The sequence below is a fragment of the Equus caballus genome, chromosome 1 (genome assembly GCF_041296265.1).
Source record: "Equus caballus isolate H_3958 breed thoroughbred chromosome 1, TB-T2T, whole genome shotgun sequence".
NCBI lineage: Eukaryota > Metazoa > Chordata > Mammalia > Perissodactyla > Equidae > Equus > Equus caballus.
Window position 1 is genome coordinate 197,533,116 of NC_091684.1, and position 16,919 is coordinate 197,550,034.

At 42.2% G+C, this 16,919-nt stretch overlaps 1 protein-coding gene across 2 annotated transcripts in view; it reads right to left on the reverse strand.

Moving 5' to 3' along the window:
* NEMF (nuclear export mediator factor) overlaps positions 1-10,535 on the reverse strand; it is a 54,277-nt gene extending 43,742 nt beyond the window's left edge. For both annotated transcript variants that reach the window (XR_011428689.1, XM_023624793.2), the window contains exons 1-4: positions 10,166-10,535; positions 9,385-9,453; positions 9,136-9,238; positions 5,746-5,871 (exon numbers count right to left, since the gene is read on the reverse strand). Coding sequence is in view for 1 of the 2 variants with exons in the window: in XM_023624793.2 (XP_023480561.2) it covers positions 5,746-5,871; positions 9,136-9,238; positions 9,385-9,453; positions 10,166-10,455 (588 nt within the window). In the remaining variant the exon portion in view is untranslated. The remainder of the gene's footprint in view (positions 1-5,745; positions 5,872-9,135; positions 9,239-9,384; positions 9,454-10,165) is intronic.
* Positions 10,536-16,919: the final 6,384 nt, after the last annotated feature.

The following is a 16,919-nucleotide window of genomic DNA, read 5'->3' on the forward strand; positions in this document are numbered from 1 at the left end:
AGGTTAAGTGCGCGCGCTCCGCTGCAGGCAGCCCAGTGTTTCGTCGGTTCGAATCCTGGGCGCGGACATGGCACTGCTTGTCAGACCACGCTGAGGCAGCGTCCCACATGCCACAACTAGAGGAACCCACAACGAAGAATACACAACTATGTACCAGGGGGCTTTGGGGAGAAAAAGGGAAAAAATAAAATCTTTAAAAAAAAAAAAAAAAAGTGCAGACTAAACAACATGTTACTGAACAAACAATAGATTAGTGAAGAAATTAAAGAAGAAATCAAATATTACCTGGAGACAAATGAAAATGAAAACACACCATACCAACTCATTTGGGACGCAGCAAAAGCGGTCCTAAGAGGGAAATTCACTGCAATACAGGCTCACCTCAATAAACAAGAAAAATCTCAGATAAGAAATCTCAAACGACATCTAACAGAATTAGAAAAAGAACAAACAAAGCCCAAAGTCAGTAGAAAGAGGGAAATAATAAAAATTAGAGCAGAAATAAATGATATTGAAACAAAAAAGACAGTAGAAAAGATCAATGAAAAAAAGAGTTGGTTCTTCAAAAGAAAAACCAAATTGACAAACCCTTAGCCAGACTCACTAAGAAAAAAAGAGAGAAGACTCAAATAAATAAAATTAGAAATGAGAGAGGAGAAATCACAACAGATACCACAGAAATACAAAGGATCATAAGAGAATACTATGAAAAACTATATGCCAACAAACTAGACAACCTAGAAGAAATGGATAAATTCTTAGACTCTTACAACCTCCCAAAACTGAAGCAGGAAGAAATAGAGAATCTGAATAGACCAATCACAAGTAAAGAAATTGAAACAGTAATCAAAAACCTCCCCAAAAATAAAAGTCCAGGACCAGACAGCTTCTCTGGAGAATTCTACCAAACAATTAAAGAAGATTTAATACCTATCCTTCTCAAACTATTCCAGAAAATTGAGGAAGATGGAGCACTCCCTAACACATTCTATGAAGCCAACATCACCCTGATCCCAAAACCTGACAAGGACAACACAAAGAAGGAAATCTACAGGCCAATATCACCGATGAACATAGATGCAAAAATCCTCAACAAAATTTCGGGAAACTGAATACAGCAATACATTAAAAAGATTATACATCATGATCAAGTGGGACTTATACCAGGGACACAGGGATGGTTCAACATCCACAAGTCAATCAATGTGACACACTACATTAACAAAATGAGAAACAAAAACCACATGATCATCTCAATAGATGGAGAGAAAGCATTTGACATGATCCAACATCCATTTATGATAAACACTCTCAATAAAATGTGTATAGAAGGAAAGTACCTCAACAGAATAAAGGCCATATATGACAAACCCACAGCCAACATCATACTCAATGGGCAAAAACTGAAAGCCATCCCTCTGAGCACAGGAACAAGACAAGGGTGTCCACTCTCACCACTCTTATTCAACATAGTACTGGAGGTTTTGGCCAGAGCAATTCGGCAGGAAAAAGAAATAAAAGGAATCCAAATAGGCAATGAAGAAGTGAAACTCTCGCTGTTTGCAGACGACATGATCTTATATATAGAAACCCCCAAAGAATCCATAGGAAAACTATTAGAAATAATCAACAGCTACAGCAAAGTTGCAGGGTATAAAATCAACATACATAAATCAGTAGCATTTCTATACTTTAACAACAAACTAACAGAAAAAGAACTCAAAAACTCAATCCCATTCACAATCACAACAAAAAGAATAAAATACCTTGGGGTAAATTTAACCAAGCAAGTGAAAGACCTATACAACGAAAACTACAAGACCTTCCTGAAAGAAATGGATGACAACATAAAGAGATGGAAAGACATTCCATGCACATGGATTGGAAGAATAAACGTAGTTAAAATGTCCATTCTACCTAAAGCAATCTACAGATTCAATGCTATCCCAATCAGAATCCCAATGACATTCTTTACAGAAATTGAACAAAGAATCCTAAAATTCATATGGGGCAACAAAAGACCCCGAATTGCTAAAGCAATCCTGAGAAGGAAGAACAAAGCTGGAGGCATCACAATCCCTGACTTCAAAGCATACTACAAAGCTACAGTAATCAAAACAGCATGATACTGGTACAAAAACAGATGCACAGATCAATGGAACAGAATTGAAAGCCCAGAAATAAAACCACACATTTACGGACAGCTAATCTTCAACAAAGGAGCTGAGGGCCTACAATGGAGAAAAGAAAGTCTCTTCAACAAATGGTGCTGGGAAAACTGGAAAGCCACATGTAAAAGAATGAAAATTGACCATTCTTTTTCACCATTCACAAAAATAAACTCAAAATGGATCAAAGACCTAAAGATTAGGCCTGAAACAATAAGTCTTCTAGAAGAGAATATAGGTAGTACACTCTTTGACATCAGTATCAAAAGGATCTTTTCAGACACCATAACTCCTCAGACGAGGGAAACAACAGAAAGAATAAACAAATGGGACTTCATCAGACTAAAGAGCTTCTTCAAGGCAAGGGAAAACAGGATTGAAACAAAAAAACAACCTACTAGTTGGGAAAAAATATTTACAAGTTATTTATCTGACAAATGGTTAATCTCCATAATATATAAAGAACTTACACAGCTCAACAAGAAAAAAATCAAACAACTTGATCAAAAAATGGGCAGTGGACATGAACAGACATTTCTCCAAAGAAGATATACGCATGGCCAATAGGCACATGAAAAGATACTCATCATCACTAATCATCAGGGAAATGCAAATCAAAACTACACTAAGATATCACCTTACACCTGTTAGAATGGCAAAAATAACCAAATCAAAAAGTGACAAATGTTGGAGAGGTTGTGGAGAAAAAGGAACCCTCATACACTGTTGGTGGGAATGCAAACCGGTGCTATGGAAAACAGTATGGAGATTTCTCAAAAAATTAAAAATAGAAATACCTTATGACCCAGCCATCCCACTACTGGGTATCTATCCAAAGAGCTTGAAGTCAGCAATTCCAAAAGTCCCATGCACCCCTACGTTCACTGCAGCATTATTTACAATAGCCAAGATGTGGAAGCAACCTAAGCGCCCATCAACTGATGACTGGATAAAGAAGATACGGTATATATATATATATATATATATATATATATATATACACAATGGAATACTACTCAGTCATAAAAAAGGATAAAATGGTCCCATTCACAACAACATGGATGGACCTTGAGGGTATTATGTTAAGCGAAATAAGCCAGATAGAGAAAGATGAACTCTGTATGACTCCACTCATAGGTGGAAGTTGAACATACAGACAAAGAGAACTGATTGGTGGTTATCAGGGGAAAAGGGGGGGAGGGAGGGCACAAAGGGTGAAGTGGTGCACCTACAACATGACTAACAATAATGTACAACTGAAATTTCACAAGGTTGTAAACTATCATAATCTTTATAAAAAGTTTTTAAAAAGTACACAACCACATGCATACATTGCACCAATATCAGTTTCCTGATTTTGAGACTGTACTATACTTATGTAAGATGTAACAACTGAGGGAAACTGAGTGAAGGGTACATCACTCTCTGTTCTATCTCTGCAACTTCCTGGCAATCTACAATCATTTCAAAACAAGAAAGTTTTTAAAAAATCTTTTAAAAGAAGGTGTCATACAAATGTTTAAAATTGACCACTATCTGAGACCACATACAAAAATCAATTCCAGGTGGGCAGCAGCTGCAGCTGCTCTTGCCTCAGGGAAGGGGGCAAAAAGATGGTTCCAAGAATCACTGGCAAAGAGAAGTGCATAGACAATTAAAGACAAGTGCAAGGATTGGCACCTGGTCGTGCTGTCCTGTCCCACATCCAGGTCAGTAACTAACAGAGGTATGTTCACTTTGTGACAGTCAACTAAATTGTAGACTTATGAAGTATGTGTCACACTGCTAATAAAAAGCTTAAAATTATTACAAGCACGTTGTAAAAACATTCATAAGAAATAAAAAACAAATAGCTCAATGTTATTTTTTTTTTTAAAGATTTTATTTTTCCTTTTTTCTCCCCAAAGCCCCCCAGCACATAGTTGTCTATTTTAGTTGTGGGTCCTTCTAGTTGTGGCATGTGGGATGCCACCTCAGCATGGCTTGACAAGCAGTGCCATGTCTGCACCCAGGATCTGAACCGGCAAAACCCTGGGCCGCCAAAGTGGAGTGCAAGAACTTAACCACTCCACCCCGGGGCTGGCTCCTCAGCATTATTATTTTTAAAAACTGCATGGTATTCTATTATTTGGGTTTCCCCTAATTACTTAACCAATCTCTTACTCAAAGACATTTAGTTTTGAATAACAGAGTAGCTTGGAGTCTGGCTACAAGAGAAAAATCCCACAGATGAGGAACAACTGAGGACCAATTTACACCTAAGAGCTGTGATAAGTCCAGCCCAACTGACTCACGCAAAAAATAAATGGGAACATTTAAGGGATGACAATTATGAAGAAATGGAGAGGGGAAAAAACACAAAAAACAGAGACATTTAGGTTATTTCCAAGTTTTAACTATTATCAACACTATGATGAATATCCTTGGTATGCTCCTTCCTAAGCACTTGTCTCATTTAATTCTTAAGATAAATTCCTAGAAGTGGAATTCCTGGGTCAAAGCTCACACACAAAAATCTGAAAAATCATGTTCTATATATCAAATAATCTTCCAAAAATAATGTTCTAATCTGCCCTTGTTCCTCTACATTCTTCCTAATGCTGGTTCTCGTCAAACTTTCCAATTGCTTATCTTTTGGCACAGAAAGAAAAAAAGGAAGGCAAGGAGGAATAAAAATATCTTTGTTTTTATTTTTCAGTAATTCATGAATTTTGACACGTATTCATGCTTTTATGAGCTCTTTGCGTTTATTCTTTTTTAAATTGTCTAATCAAGCACTTCGCCCATTTTTCCACTTGAGTCCTTTGTGGAAACTGCCCGTTAAGGTTATGAACATCTTTTACCATACAAGTTAAAATATTTTTCCCCAGTTCTTTATCTTTTGATATAGTTCACAGTGTTTTTTGCCTTACGCAGTTTCAAAATTAAGTAGTCATATCTATTATCTATCAGTACTTGTTTTCACTGTTACGCTTAGAAGTCTTTTTCATCCCAAATTCATCAATCTTAATCCATATTTTCACCTAGTACTTCTATGGTTTCACTTTTTTAATTTGAATTTTTTATGCATATAGAATTTATTTTGCTGTAAGTAGCTCATGAAACATTTCCCAGACAGAATTTGGTGACCAATGGGAAGAGTGAGAGGCAACAAGCAAGAATGGTGAGGCCATCAGTAGTCTTCCAATGACCGATGTCACTATAAAAACACCGCAATGTCCCTCAGTCTCAACTGATGTCTTATTTATGACACATCTGACTATTTTCTGGATGCACCACACTAGTCCTGAAATATAAAGCACCAGATAATTTCTTCAATTCTCAGATCGTCATCTCCTACATTCATAATGCTATTTTAAACGGGTACGGTCTACCTAAATTCTGACCTCCAGATAAAATGAAGGTTATTACTGAAAAATTATATTTTATTTGTGTGGTACTTGATTACTATCCTAATGTATCAATAGCCTTTGACACAGAAAAAACGTTCCCCACCCATGTTTTACAGCACTATTACATGAATAATTAACAACATATGATGAATTCTCCTTCATCCCATCCCCCAAATTTAACTTACCCTATCGTAGAGCTCAATGATTAAGTGATAAGCAGCTTCATCACTTCCAAATTGAAAATCTACAATTCTATCCACACCAAGCTGTTTTGCACTGACTAATCTCCGACTCTTCAAATGTTTTCGGCACTAGCAAGAAACAGAAGAAAAAGGCATTTTATAGTAAAAGTGAATTCCTAATCATTTGGTACTGGTTTATGAATAAGTTTCTTCTTTTCATTACTACCAAGAATAACATTTTAAACGTAGTAAATAAAACAGCATAGTCATAAAATGAAAGCTTGCAGGTGATAATTAGAGGAAAAACATTTTACTTCAGACAACTTTTACTGCTAACTCTGACACAATATTTTATATTCAATTTTTAAGTAGACAATGACAGACCTAGAACTTAATTTATCTTGTTGCTTTTATACCACTGCTAAAACCCTCGTTCCTGCCCTCGTGACCTCACTCAAAACCATAACTTTGTTTTAAGTCTCTGTCTACTCCCATCTTTTAAATATCCCAAATTTCCTTTCAAGTGCTTCTGTTCAAAATTAATTAGTGGTTTCCCTAATCTTCCACTTAAAATTCAAATTATGAACCATGAACTTATTGGGATTCTACAAATTAGTCTTCTAAATTACATCCAATTACCCTCTATCCCCACAAATTTTATTAATATAACCCAAACACAGAATTTTTATGGTACTGTCCCCAAGCTTTTGATCAACCCAGCTCATAACCAAATATAATAACTCTTATTCTTTATTAAATCCCGTTTCTCCTATCCTTAGTCATAACGTTCTTGTTCTTATTAGCAATTAAAATTAGCATGCTAAACCCCAATACAAATTATTTGGTAAATACCTATTGTTCTAGATTACACATACCAAGCTTTAGTACAAATATTTAAGTATGACACGGAGCAGAAACAAGAATACTCTGTAGCCCCTAAAAACCATCTTATAATTGTTTCTAATTTTGAATTTGAAAGACCCTTAGTCAAGACCAGAAAGAAAGAATGTTTTTTTCTTCAAGACTCAAATTCAAGACAAATTTTACAGAGAAATTAATCTAAAACCACCTTAAAACAAACAAACAAGAAATATACAGTCATTCTCAGAATTAACGCCAAATCTTTCATAACTAAGACAAGTTCTTCTCTAGACCTTACAGTTCAAATTTACTAAAATACTCATTTTATGTACTTATTTGGGCAGGCAGATATAAGAACACTTTTCAACCTTCATAAAATAAACAATCACCCTCTCCTAAAATTCAACAGTTCTGACTTAAGAGTGGCCTGTATTGATTTTGATGTAAACACTGACTTACATATAGTGCTATCTTTAAATCCCCAGGGAAAAACGACAATCCAGAGTCCCCCAGTAACACTTTTACTCAAGAAAAATAAAGTTAAAATGAAGATGGGGCCAGCCTCATGGCCAAGTGGTTAAAATTCACATGCTCTGCTTTTGCAGCTTGGGGTTCGCTGGTTTGGATCCTGGGCACAGACCTACACACTGCTCATTAAGCCATGCTGTGGCGGCATCCCACATCAAAGAACTAGAATGACTTACAACTAGGATACACAACTATGTGCTGGGGCTTTGGGGAGAAAAAAACAAAAAAAAGAGGAGGATTAGCAACAGTGTTAGCTCAGGGCCAATCTTCCTCACCAAAAAGTATACCTTAAAAAAAAAGAAGATAAAAGGTATTCTTGAAAGGAACAGAAGTCTGTAGCATGGAACGGTGAAAAAGGAAAGATTATCTATTATGAGTATAGATGGGCATATAGTACATATGTAGAGCTTGTTTTTCATTCATTTCCCTGTGAGTAACTTGGTGAAACAACTTTCTGTCGGTGCCACAAATCTATACTGGCGTCCCCAAAAGTGAGAACTGGGAACAATCACTGTGATTTATCACACACTGAAAATGACCCTGGCTGTGCCATACAACAGCTCTCTAAGTTATTTATAAAGTAAATAATGCTGCAAATAAAAAGTAAATTAACACTTTTGGCTCCATCGGAGGGAATCTTTCTACACATTTAGATTGACACGTACACCTAACTCATAAAACTCAAGATTTTTTTAGAGTGTTTGACCTCCTATTGGAGTAGCCTGATTTGGGGATATTTACCCAATTCCAGTATCATACGTCTTATTATCTGTTACATCATCTTTAAAACTAAAATTATAATATTTGTTCTTCATATCCACTGAGCTGTTAAACAAATGAAATATAAATTATTCATCTACTTTGAAAAACGCTATACAAACAAAAAGGGTAATTATTATTCAGGACAATCCCCAAAAGAACCATTTTGGGTTACTATTAAGTAAATTAAATTCTTAAGAATTTGATTATTTTATGACGGGCCTCGTGATTTGGGAAACACTTACCTAACTTGTAATCCAAAACAGACTCTAAGTTGCTGGGGATAAGGCTCTTCTCTGTAAAGCCTCTAATGAAATAACACAATGCCAAAACAAATACATTTCTGAAGGAAAGTGAGGAGGAGAGGAAGAAGGAAATTAATACATATGGAGCCCTAATACGTGTCAGGCATTGTGTTAGGTGCTTTACATGCTACTTCAATCAATCCTCACCAATAACCCCACAAAGGAGGCATTATCCACACTTTACATTTAAAGAAACTAAGTTCCAAGAGGTTAAGAAAGTTTTCTGGGTTATAAAATTATTTAGCGGCAAAACCATTAATTCAAAGTTAGGTATATCTATATGACTCTAACGTCTTTCCTCTGTACCACATGAACTTTCAGTATATCTGTAATGTCAATAAGCGAAGGGGTAACAAGTCAACAAACACACGATCTCAATTTTAATAGTAAAAAACAAAGAGAGAAATGAAAAGCAGAAAGATATAATGACTGGTAATATACTAACGTCACTGAAGATTGTCACAAAATACAGATTGGCAGCTCAAGAGTGAGCTGTGGAAGATAAGACTAGGAAAAGAGGAGGGGGAGGGCAGATCATAGAAAGCCAAGAATGCTAGGATATAGATTCACAAATTAGGGAATCATACAAGGTGAGATAACTAATGAAAATGATGCTTTAGAAAAATTAGGGTTGACCTAATACAGAACTTTTCTGACAGCAAGAAGTGGGGTGGAGTTAAGGGACTGCAAGGAAGACTGTTAGAAAAGCTTGAACTAGAATGAGGACTATGGGAACAGAAAGATGTGGAGCACAATGGGGTATAGAGAGGAGACAATAAACATTCACTCAATTTATCCCAGTGTCTACCAACTACTCTATCTCTATTTTATGTTTACTTTAGTCATAACAATAAGGAAAACCAAACAGCTTAAAACTTCAATTGCTCGTGACCAATCTCAGGGCCTTAAAATCCAGGTTCAAGTATAACTTAAAATTTACCTTCATGGCAAAACTAGACGGCATCATATTCTTAGGCCACTCAAATTCTGTTGTGTGAATTCGTATGCCAGATTCCAGTAATAGCGTTGCTTTAAAATCTGGTCTGTAGAAGAAAAGAGTCAAATTTTTCTTTAGGGCATTTGCCAACGCTAACTCGGTGAAACAGAATAAAAGTAAAAAAAAAAAAAAAAAATCAATACTCTCACGTTTAATGATCAAAGATAAAACAAGTCTATAAAATGCTCTTACTTCTGAAGACGAATAAGATACGTCTTGTTATCCACATCATAAACATTGTTTACTCTCATTCCTAGCAAGCTGCAAAGAGACAGGAAACAAGTAACAAGTCACACTTTATCACTCGAAACAGAAAACTTCCCGCGACGCGGCGGCGGAGGCGGCGGCAGCAGAGGCTGCGAGCCGGGACCTCCGACCCCGAGGACCGAGGCAACCGGGAGCAGAGTCTGAGGGCCACCAACCCTACTGCACTATGTAAGGACAAAGCGGCACAGCAGCCCGAGGAACCCCGCACAATGCCGTGCTTCTCTGAAATGACCCAATATTTTTTAGGACATAAAGTAAAATCGAATCCACTTAATTTATTACAAAAGAAAAAACGGTGAAGGAGGCGCTGGGAAACAGGACAAAGCTCACGCAGCTGAGCGACAGGAAGCACAGAACCCCGCGCTCAGGCCAGACGTGCCACCTGCAGCTACAACGGCGACGCCCCGTCTCCCCGGGGCGAGGAGGGTCCCAGACGCCAGGCCTCGCGTCCGGAGACCTCGGAGCAATGACCCCTCGGCCGTCCCGGCGCCCGCCTGGAGGCTCGCGCCTTACTAAGCGTCTGCCGCCAGCCCCGCGACGCAGGCCGACGCGGCGAGAGCCCGCAGCCCGGGGCCGGCGCGCCGGGGGCCAGGGCCGGACATCACGCGCTCGCCCGCCCGGGCCGCGCCGGGTCCACAGCGACGGCGCCGGGGGTCGGGGACGCGGGCCGCGCTCCCACCGCCGGCCCGCCCCCGCCGTGCAGCACCTGGCGTTCAGCTCCGCGAGCACGGCGCGGAGGTCCACGGTGCTGAAGCGGGTCTTCATGGCGCTGCGAGGGCGGCCGCCGCAGTCGTCCCCAGCGCCGGCCTGACTCAACGCCGCCGCTCGGGCGCGCAGGCGCACTTGGCGGCGCTCTACGGCCGCCCAGAGGACCCAAGATTCCTCGAGGCGAACGCGTTTGCGTCGCTTTGCTGTGGAGTCCCGCTGTCGAGCCGCCGTCGACTGGCTTTTCGTGGTACCAGAACAATTCGAAATAGACCCAAAGTGAAACTGCATGCCTTCCTGGAAAGCTGGCGGACTACTCCGACGACCTCGCCCCCGGGTGCTCCGGCCTTAGCCGCCTCCGTGGTGCCCCCTGCTGGTGGTGGTTCCCGAGCACGTCCTAGGGGCTGTCCCCGACCGGCGGCGGGGACCGGGGACGCCGGCGACCCGCCCTTCCCATTCAGGACTCGACGTGTAGGGTTTTGAGATGCACCGAGCGGAGCGGTTTCCTTGGCCTTGCGGTACCCTCGGCCATCGAGGCGCACCAGCCCCCAAAGGAGTTCCCGTCCGGACGGGCCGTCCCCGAGAACCTCCGGCGCACGTGGGGGCTCGTCCCACATCGCCCTGGTGTCCCTCGGCTCAGCGCAGCGCCCCGTATACAGTAGGGGCTCCATAGACGCTCGGCAACCTGAGCATTCGGGTGTTTCGTAGATAAGGGTGAAGTGAGATGAAGTAAGACAAGACTGCCCGCCCCGGGGGACTGGGGCGTCGCGGGAAAGGGTCGCGCAGAAGTGGAAAGCCCGCCCTGTCTGTCGTGTTGGGGCAGGACGCAGGTGGCAGGCTGCTTTGAGACGAGGACGCAAAAGAGACAGGGTCTCGCTATGTTGCCCAGGCTGGAGTGCAGTGGCTATTCACAGGCGCGATCCCACTACTGATCAGCACGGGAGTTTTGACCTGCTCCGTTTCCGACCTGGGCCGGTTCACCCCTCCTTAGGCAACCTGGTGGTCCCCCGCTCCCGGGAGGTCACCATATTGATGCCGAACTTAGTGCGGACACCCGATCGGCATAGCGCACGGCAGCCCAGAACTCCTGGGCTCAAGCGATCCTCCAGCCTCAGCCTCCCGAGTAGCTGGGACTACAGGCGCGCGCCACCGCGCCCGGCGCTCGGAGCCGGCCCGCGAGGATGCTTGAGGCTGCCGGCCGCGGGTCGCGACGACGAGAGTTCCCGCCAGCAGAGGGCGACCCTGAGCAGGACGGGCGCGTTGCCGTTTCAGAAGAAGGCAGCAACTGCAGGCTGTTGTAGCACGAACGGCACAGTAAACCACGCCGAATAGCTCGAAACATAAAATAAACCATTTGGAGGGTTTAGGAAAGACTGGAAGTCAAGTCGACTGTAGTCTAACCTGTAAAAGTGAGAGGTCTGACTGTGCATGAACAATGCTAAGGTTCTTATGCCGGCTTTGAAGGCATTCCCTAAAGAATGTCTAAATATTTTGCATAAAAGCAACCCGTATAAAAACTCAGCTTTGAAAGGGACAACACTCAGGTGCTTCTTTAAAGATAAAAACTGAAGTACCTTGTAGCAAACTCCCACCTTAGGGGCCTAGACCCACGTGATGGGAGCAGGATGCTAACTTAAGTGATACTGGGGACAGTCAGCCCATTGACTAACGCATAACATAGCTTCTGCTTTGTCTGCCAAGGAAAACATGCATCAGAAGAAAAATGGAAAAAAAATAGGTAAGGGAGAGAGATCGAGATAAGTGTAAAAATTACAGGGGAGCTGCATCATTTACTACTAAATTCTATCATTTCTAGTTTTTGAAGCAATTTCTCTATTTTGAGAAAATTCTAAACCAAGGATACTTGAGGATTTGTGGAAAAAGTAAGAGCAACAGGAGGTGGGCAAATCATCTTCTGATTTTCAAAAAGAAGATGAAAGTGAATATATGAAACCACAGGCAGGTGCTACTTGATGTGGATCAAGGCTGCCCCAGGGAGGGAAGCCCAAGGTGTTCTGGCCTACATGCCCGTCTATATCGTCCTCCAGAAGTACAGGACATCCTGACCTGATTCATATCTAAGGTTATACACTGTACAATAACGAAATCCTGATATGGGTTTCCCCACATTAAACCCAGCATATATGCGGTTAAAACCAAAGCACTCATTCCCTGCTTACTCCCTGGCTTCCTGGCTCCAGAATCCACCATCCTCCATGGAGACAGACACCGCCAAGGATAAGCACCTGGATTCATTATCTCCTCCCCACAAAGAGCTACGGGCTGGTGGGAAAGCTGCTGACCAGCGAGGTCACAGGCTCCCTCCTCTCTGCAAGTAGTCTCAAGGCCAAAGACAGGCTGGTGGGAAAGCTCCAATCACCAAGGCCATATGGTCCCCCTCCCTTACCTAAAACCCCAAATAAAACCCCTTACTTTTAGCTTTTGGGGGAGTTTGGGATTTCAGCATTAGCTCCCCTCTCTGCTTGCTCAGTGCTGTGCAATAATAAAATTCCTATTTTCTTCCACTACACCCAGTGTCAGAGATTGGCTTGCTGTGCAATGGGTGAGCGAACACACTTCAGGTTCGATAATAAAATTCCTATTTTCTTCCACTACACCCAGTGTCAGAGATTGGCTTACTGTGCAATGGGTGAGCGAACACACTTCAGGTTCGATATCAACCCCACCTGCACTGATACCATCTTAAGAACTTTTTACATCATCTTTCCTTTGTCTAGTAAAAAATAACTCATGTACCCATGCCTTGTAAATTTAGCCCTACCCTCAACACATTGTAGCTTTTCACAGCCCATGGGTTCTGTTACCATGCTTGCAGCTCTTCACTGCCCACAGGTCCTGTCCGCATGCTATTCTCTGAATAAAGGAGCACTACCACCAGAACTTGAGAGTCCAAGAAATCTTTCTTTTGACTCCTTGGCTCGCCAAGCCCACATCATTTCTTTTGGTCGCCTGTACAGGGATCTTCCTTCACCACCTTGTGAGCTTAAGTTCTGGTAAGCACACTTTTCTTCCTTGTGCCTTCCTCTTTTTCAAGGATGGGTCTAAATTCACTTATTCATTGGGAACTTTCTTGGACAACTGTATGAATTCAACTTTGCTGCCCATGGCTACACTATGGGGCAAACGATGCCATTCAGCCCAAAGAGAATCAGTACCTTAAGGCTGTGGGTGATGAAGAATGAATTAATCCATTCCTTCCTAATCCTATCTGTAATATATAAATTCTACATGGGTGCAGGTCGACCGCTTAAGTCATTAGGATGGTCGCCAATCTCCAAGACTCCCCTGGCAGGTTTCTTTTCCTAAGGCTGGATTGGGATCCCTCCCTGTGGCTCCTGATCACACTCTGAACTGCACGAAAGTCCCAATTGGGACTCCCATTCAAGGAGAGTACCAAACTCTAACTTTTGGTTGAGTATGGGAATCTTTTCTTGGGAGAACAGCTCCAGGATGCAATTGAGTAGAATGTCCCCCAGACTGGCAGAAAATTCTTCACTGTTTTTCTCTATTCTTCTTCTATGTCTGGGACCATTCACCAGGCACCTATTATTGCCAGGCATAATAGGGAAGATATACAAGGGATGCAATGAGGGGGGACGCCCCCATCACCCCTTGCTCTAGGAACCCCACAGGCAGAACAAGGGGTTGGATACTGCCCTAGGTTCAAGTGGGAATTTCAAGGTAATAGACCCTTTTCTTTCATCTCTCTTCTTTTGTCTTTTTGTTTCCTAGGACCATGGGAGCTTCTACTTCCATTCCTAAGGACTCACCTTTGGGTTGCCTTTTAAATCACTAGATAAAATTTGGTCTACAAGACCTAAAGAAAAATAGAGTTATTTTTTACTGTAATACTGTTTGGCCTCAATATACTCTGAATGAGGAAAAATGGCCCATGAATGGCATCCTAAATTTTAATACTATTTTTCAACTAGACTTACTTTGCCGCTGCCTGTAAAAATGGTCTGAAATCCCTTATATTCAGGCATTCATGGCTCTAAATCAAGAGCCTGAACTCAGAGTGGTTTGTCGCATGTGTCTAGCTTCCCCAACTAAAGTAGAAAAACCTATACCCGATATATTAGATGATGACTGCCTTGTTAGACCTATTCCTAAGGCCCCTGCAGCTCCTGCTGAATTAACCTCTCCCGAGGACTCAAAGACCAGAATACCTCCTCCCTACAAGAAGGAACCTAAAATTGAGTCCTCAATCCCCATAAGTCCTGCAGGTCATATGAGGAGTGGGACTTCTTATAATCCTGGACATTTCCCTCTCCGCGAGGCAGCACATGGGGAAATGGGGACCATTCGAGTCCATGAGCCATTTTCAATGTCTGATATGGCTCAAATAAAGATACAACTGGGTAGATATTCAAAACATCCTTCCCAATTTATTGATGGCTGTCGACAGCTCACCATGATGTTTGATTTAACCTGGCAGGATATTTATATTATTCTTACTCGTTGCTGCACTATAGATGGAAAATGTCGCATTTGGGCGAGAGAATGTGAATTTGCAGATGACTTACATACTAGAGACAGACATAGATGTCCAGCAGGTACCACACACAAACCCCAAATGGTATTATAGGGATGAAGAAGATCGAGGACAATGAAATCACGTGATTACTTGTTTAATAGAGGGAATGAAGAAGGGATTTACAAAGCCAGTCGATTTTGACAAACTCCAGGAAATAACTCAGGAAACAGATGAAAACATTGTCCTTTTCCAAGGGAGATTAACTGAAACTATTCAAAAATACACTAATCTAGACCCTACTTCTCCTGAAGGGATGACTATTCTAAACATGCACTTCATTAGTCAGTCTGCCCCAGACATATGCCGAAAATTGACTAAATTGGCCTTGGGTCCTCAAACACCTGTACGGAGACTTTTGGAGGTTGCTACTCAGGTGTTCAATGATCAGGACTTGACTCTTAAACAGGATAAGGAGAGAAAGGCAAAGTTACAGGGCAAGATATAGGCTCACATTTTAGCAGATGCCATTGCAGATATGCCACAGAAACAGGCTAACCAGGGGCCCAAGTCTCGAACTACAAATGCCGGAGGCCCAGGTAAGTCCCTTGTTACCGTTGCCGACAACTCGGACACGGGAGCAAATAGTGCCTAAGAAAGGATCTTCCGCCCGGGCCTGGGCCTCTCTGCAAGCAAGAGGGACATTGGAAGTGTGATTGTCCTTGCCTCCAGAGTGAGGAGGGGCCAAGAACACACTTCCCTGCCCGGAGATGTGATCTTGAGGACTCCGCCTGAAAGGGCCCAGAGGCCAGTCTGGATCCCATCACCATCAAACAGACTGAGCCCTGGGTTCCTCTGGAGTGGAAGGTAAGCTAATCAATTTTCTTATTGATATGGGAGCCACTTATTCTGTACTTGTTTGCTACTCTGGCCCAACTCGTAAGTCCCATCAAAAAATTGTCGGAATAGAGGGTGACTCTAAGTTTTATTACCAAACTCTTCCTTTATCTTGCCAATATCGGACTCAGGTGTTTTCCCATACTTTCCTAGTCCTACCTGCTTGTCCTACTCCACTATTAGGGTGAGATTTAATGAAAAAATTAGGAAGCCAATTTATTCTAACACATGAGGAGGACGGCTTGTTTGCTGCTCTCTCTCCAAGCTCTGCTGTTTCCCAGATTCCCTCTAATATTCCACCCCATCTATGGGAAGCAGTTGATCCCCAGGTTTGGGACTGCTCCCTTCCAGGAAGACCTCTAACAGCACAGCCAGTCTCTATTACCTGTGGGACTCTTCTCTTGTATCCTATAAGAAGCAACACCCTTTAAAACCAGAGGCAATTGAAGGATTACAACCCCTTATATCAAAATTCCTTGGTCACGGCCTCCTTAAACTGTATCAATCTACCTATAATTCTCCTATCTTGCCTGTAAAGAAGCCAAATGGAGCTTATTGTTTGGTCCAGGACCTCTGTATATTTAATGAAGCCACTGTTCCTATTCAACCCATCATGCCTAACCCATATACTATAATTTTCCAGGTCCCAGAAAACTATAATTGGTTTACAGTCCTGGACTTAAAGGATGCTTCCCTTTGTATTCCTCTGGATGCAATTTCCCAACCTTTATTTGCCTTTGAATGGAAGTTTCCGAATGAAGCTCTTCCCACCCAGTTGGTGTGGACAGTCCTCCCTCAAGGTTTTCAGGATAGGCCCCATTTGTTTGGAAGTGCCCTAGGCAAGGACCTATCAAACTCCCTGTTTGATATACAATACAATACAAATACAATATGTTGATGATGTCCTTATTTGTAATCCCACAAAGGAGAATTCTGATCACAATACGGTCCTTGTCCTTAATTTCTTAGTCCAAGGGGGATATCAAGTGTCCCCACAAAAGGCACAAATTTCACAACAGCAGGTGTCCTATTTGGGCTATGATTTTCCCCCAGGACACTAGACACTTTATATACACAGGAAAAAGACTATTCTCGAACTCAGACCACCAGAGACAAAAAACCAAATTTGCGCTTTCCTGGGTGTGGCGGGATTCTGTTTATCGCTTCCTCAGTTTGGGGCAATAGCAAAGCCTTTATATGAAGCAACAGAGGACCTGATACAGAACCTCTGGAGTGGACACAAAAGGAGGACAAGGCCTTTCAGTTGATTCAACAACAACTGTCTCCCGCCCCCGCCCTGGCTCTGCCTAACGTCAACAAGCCTTTCACTCTTTATGTTGCTGAAAAGCAGGGTCAAGCCCTC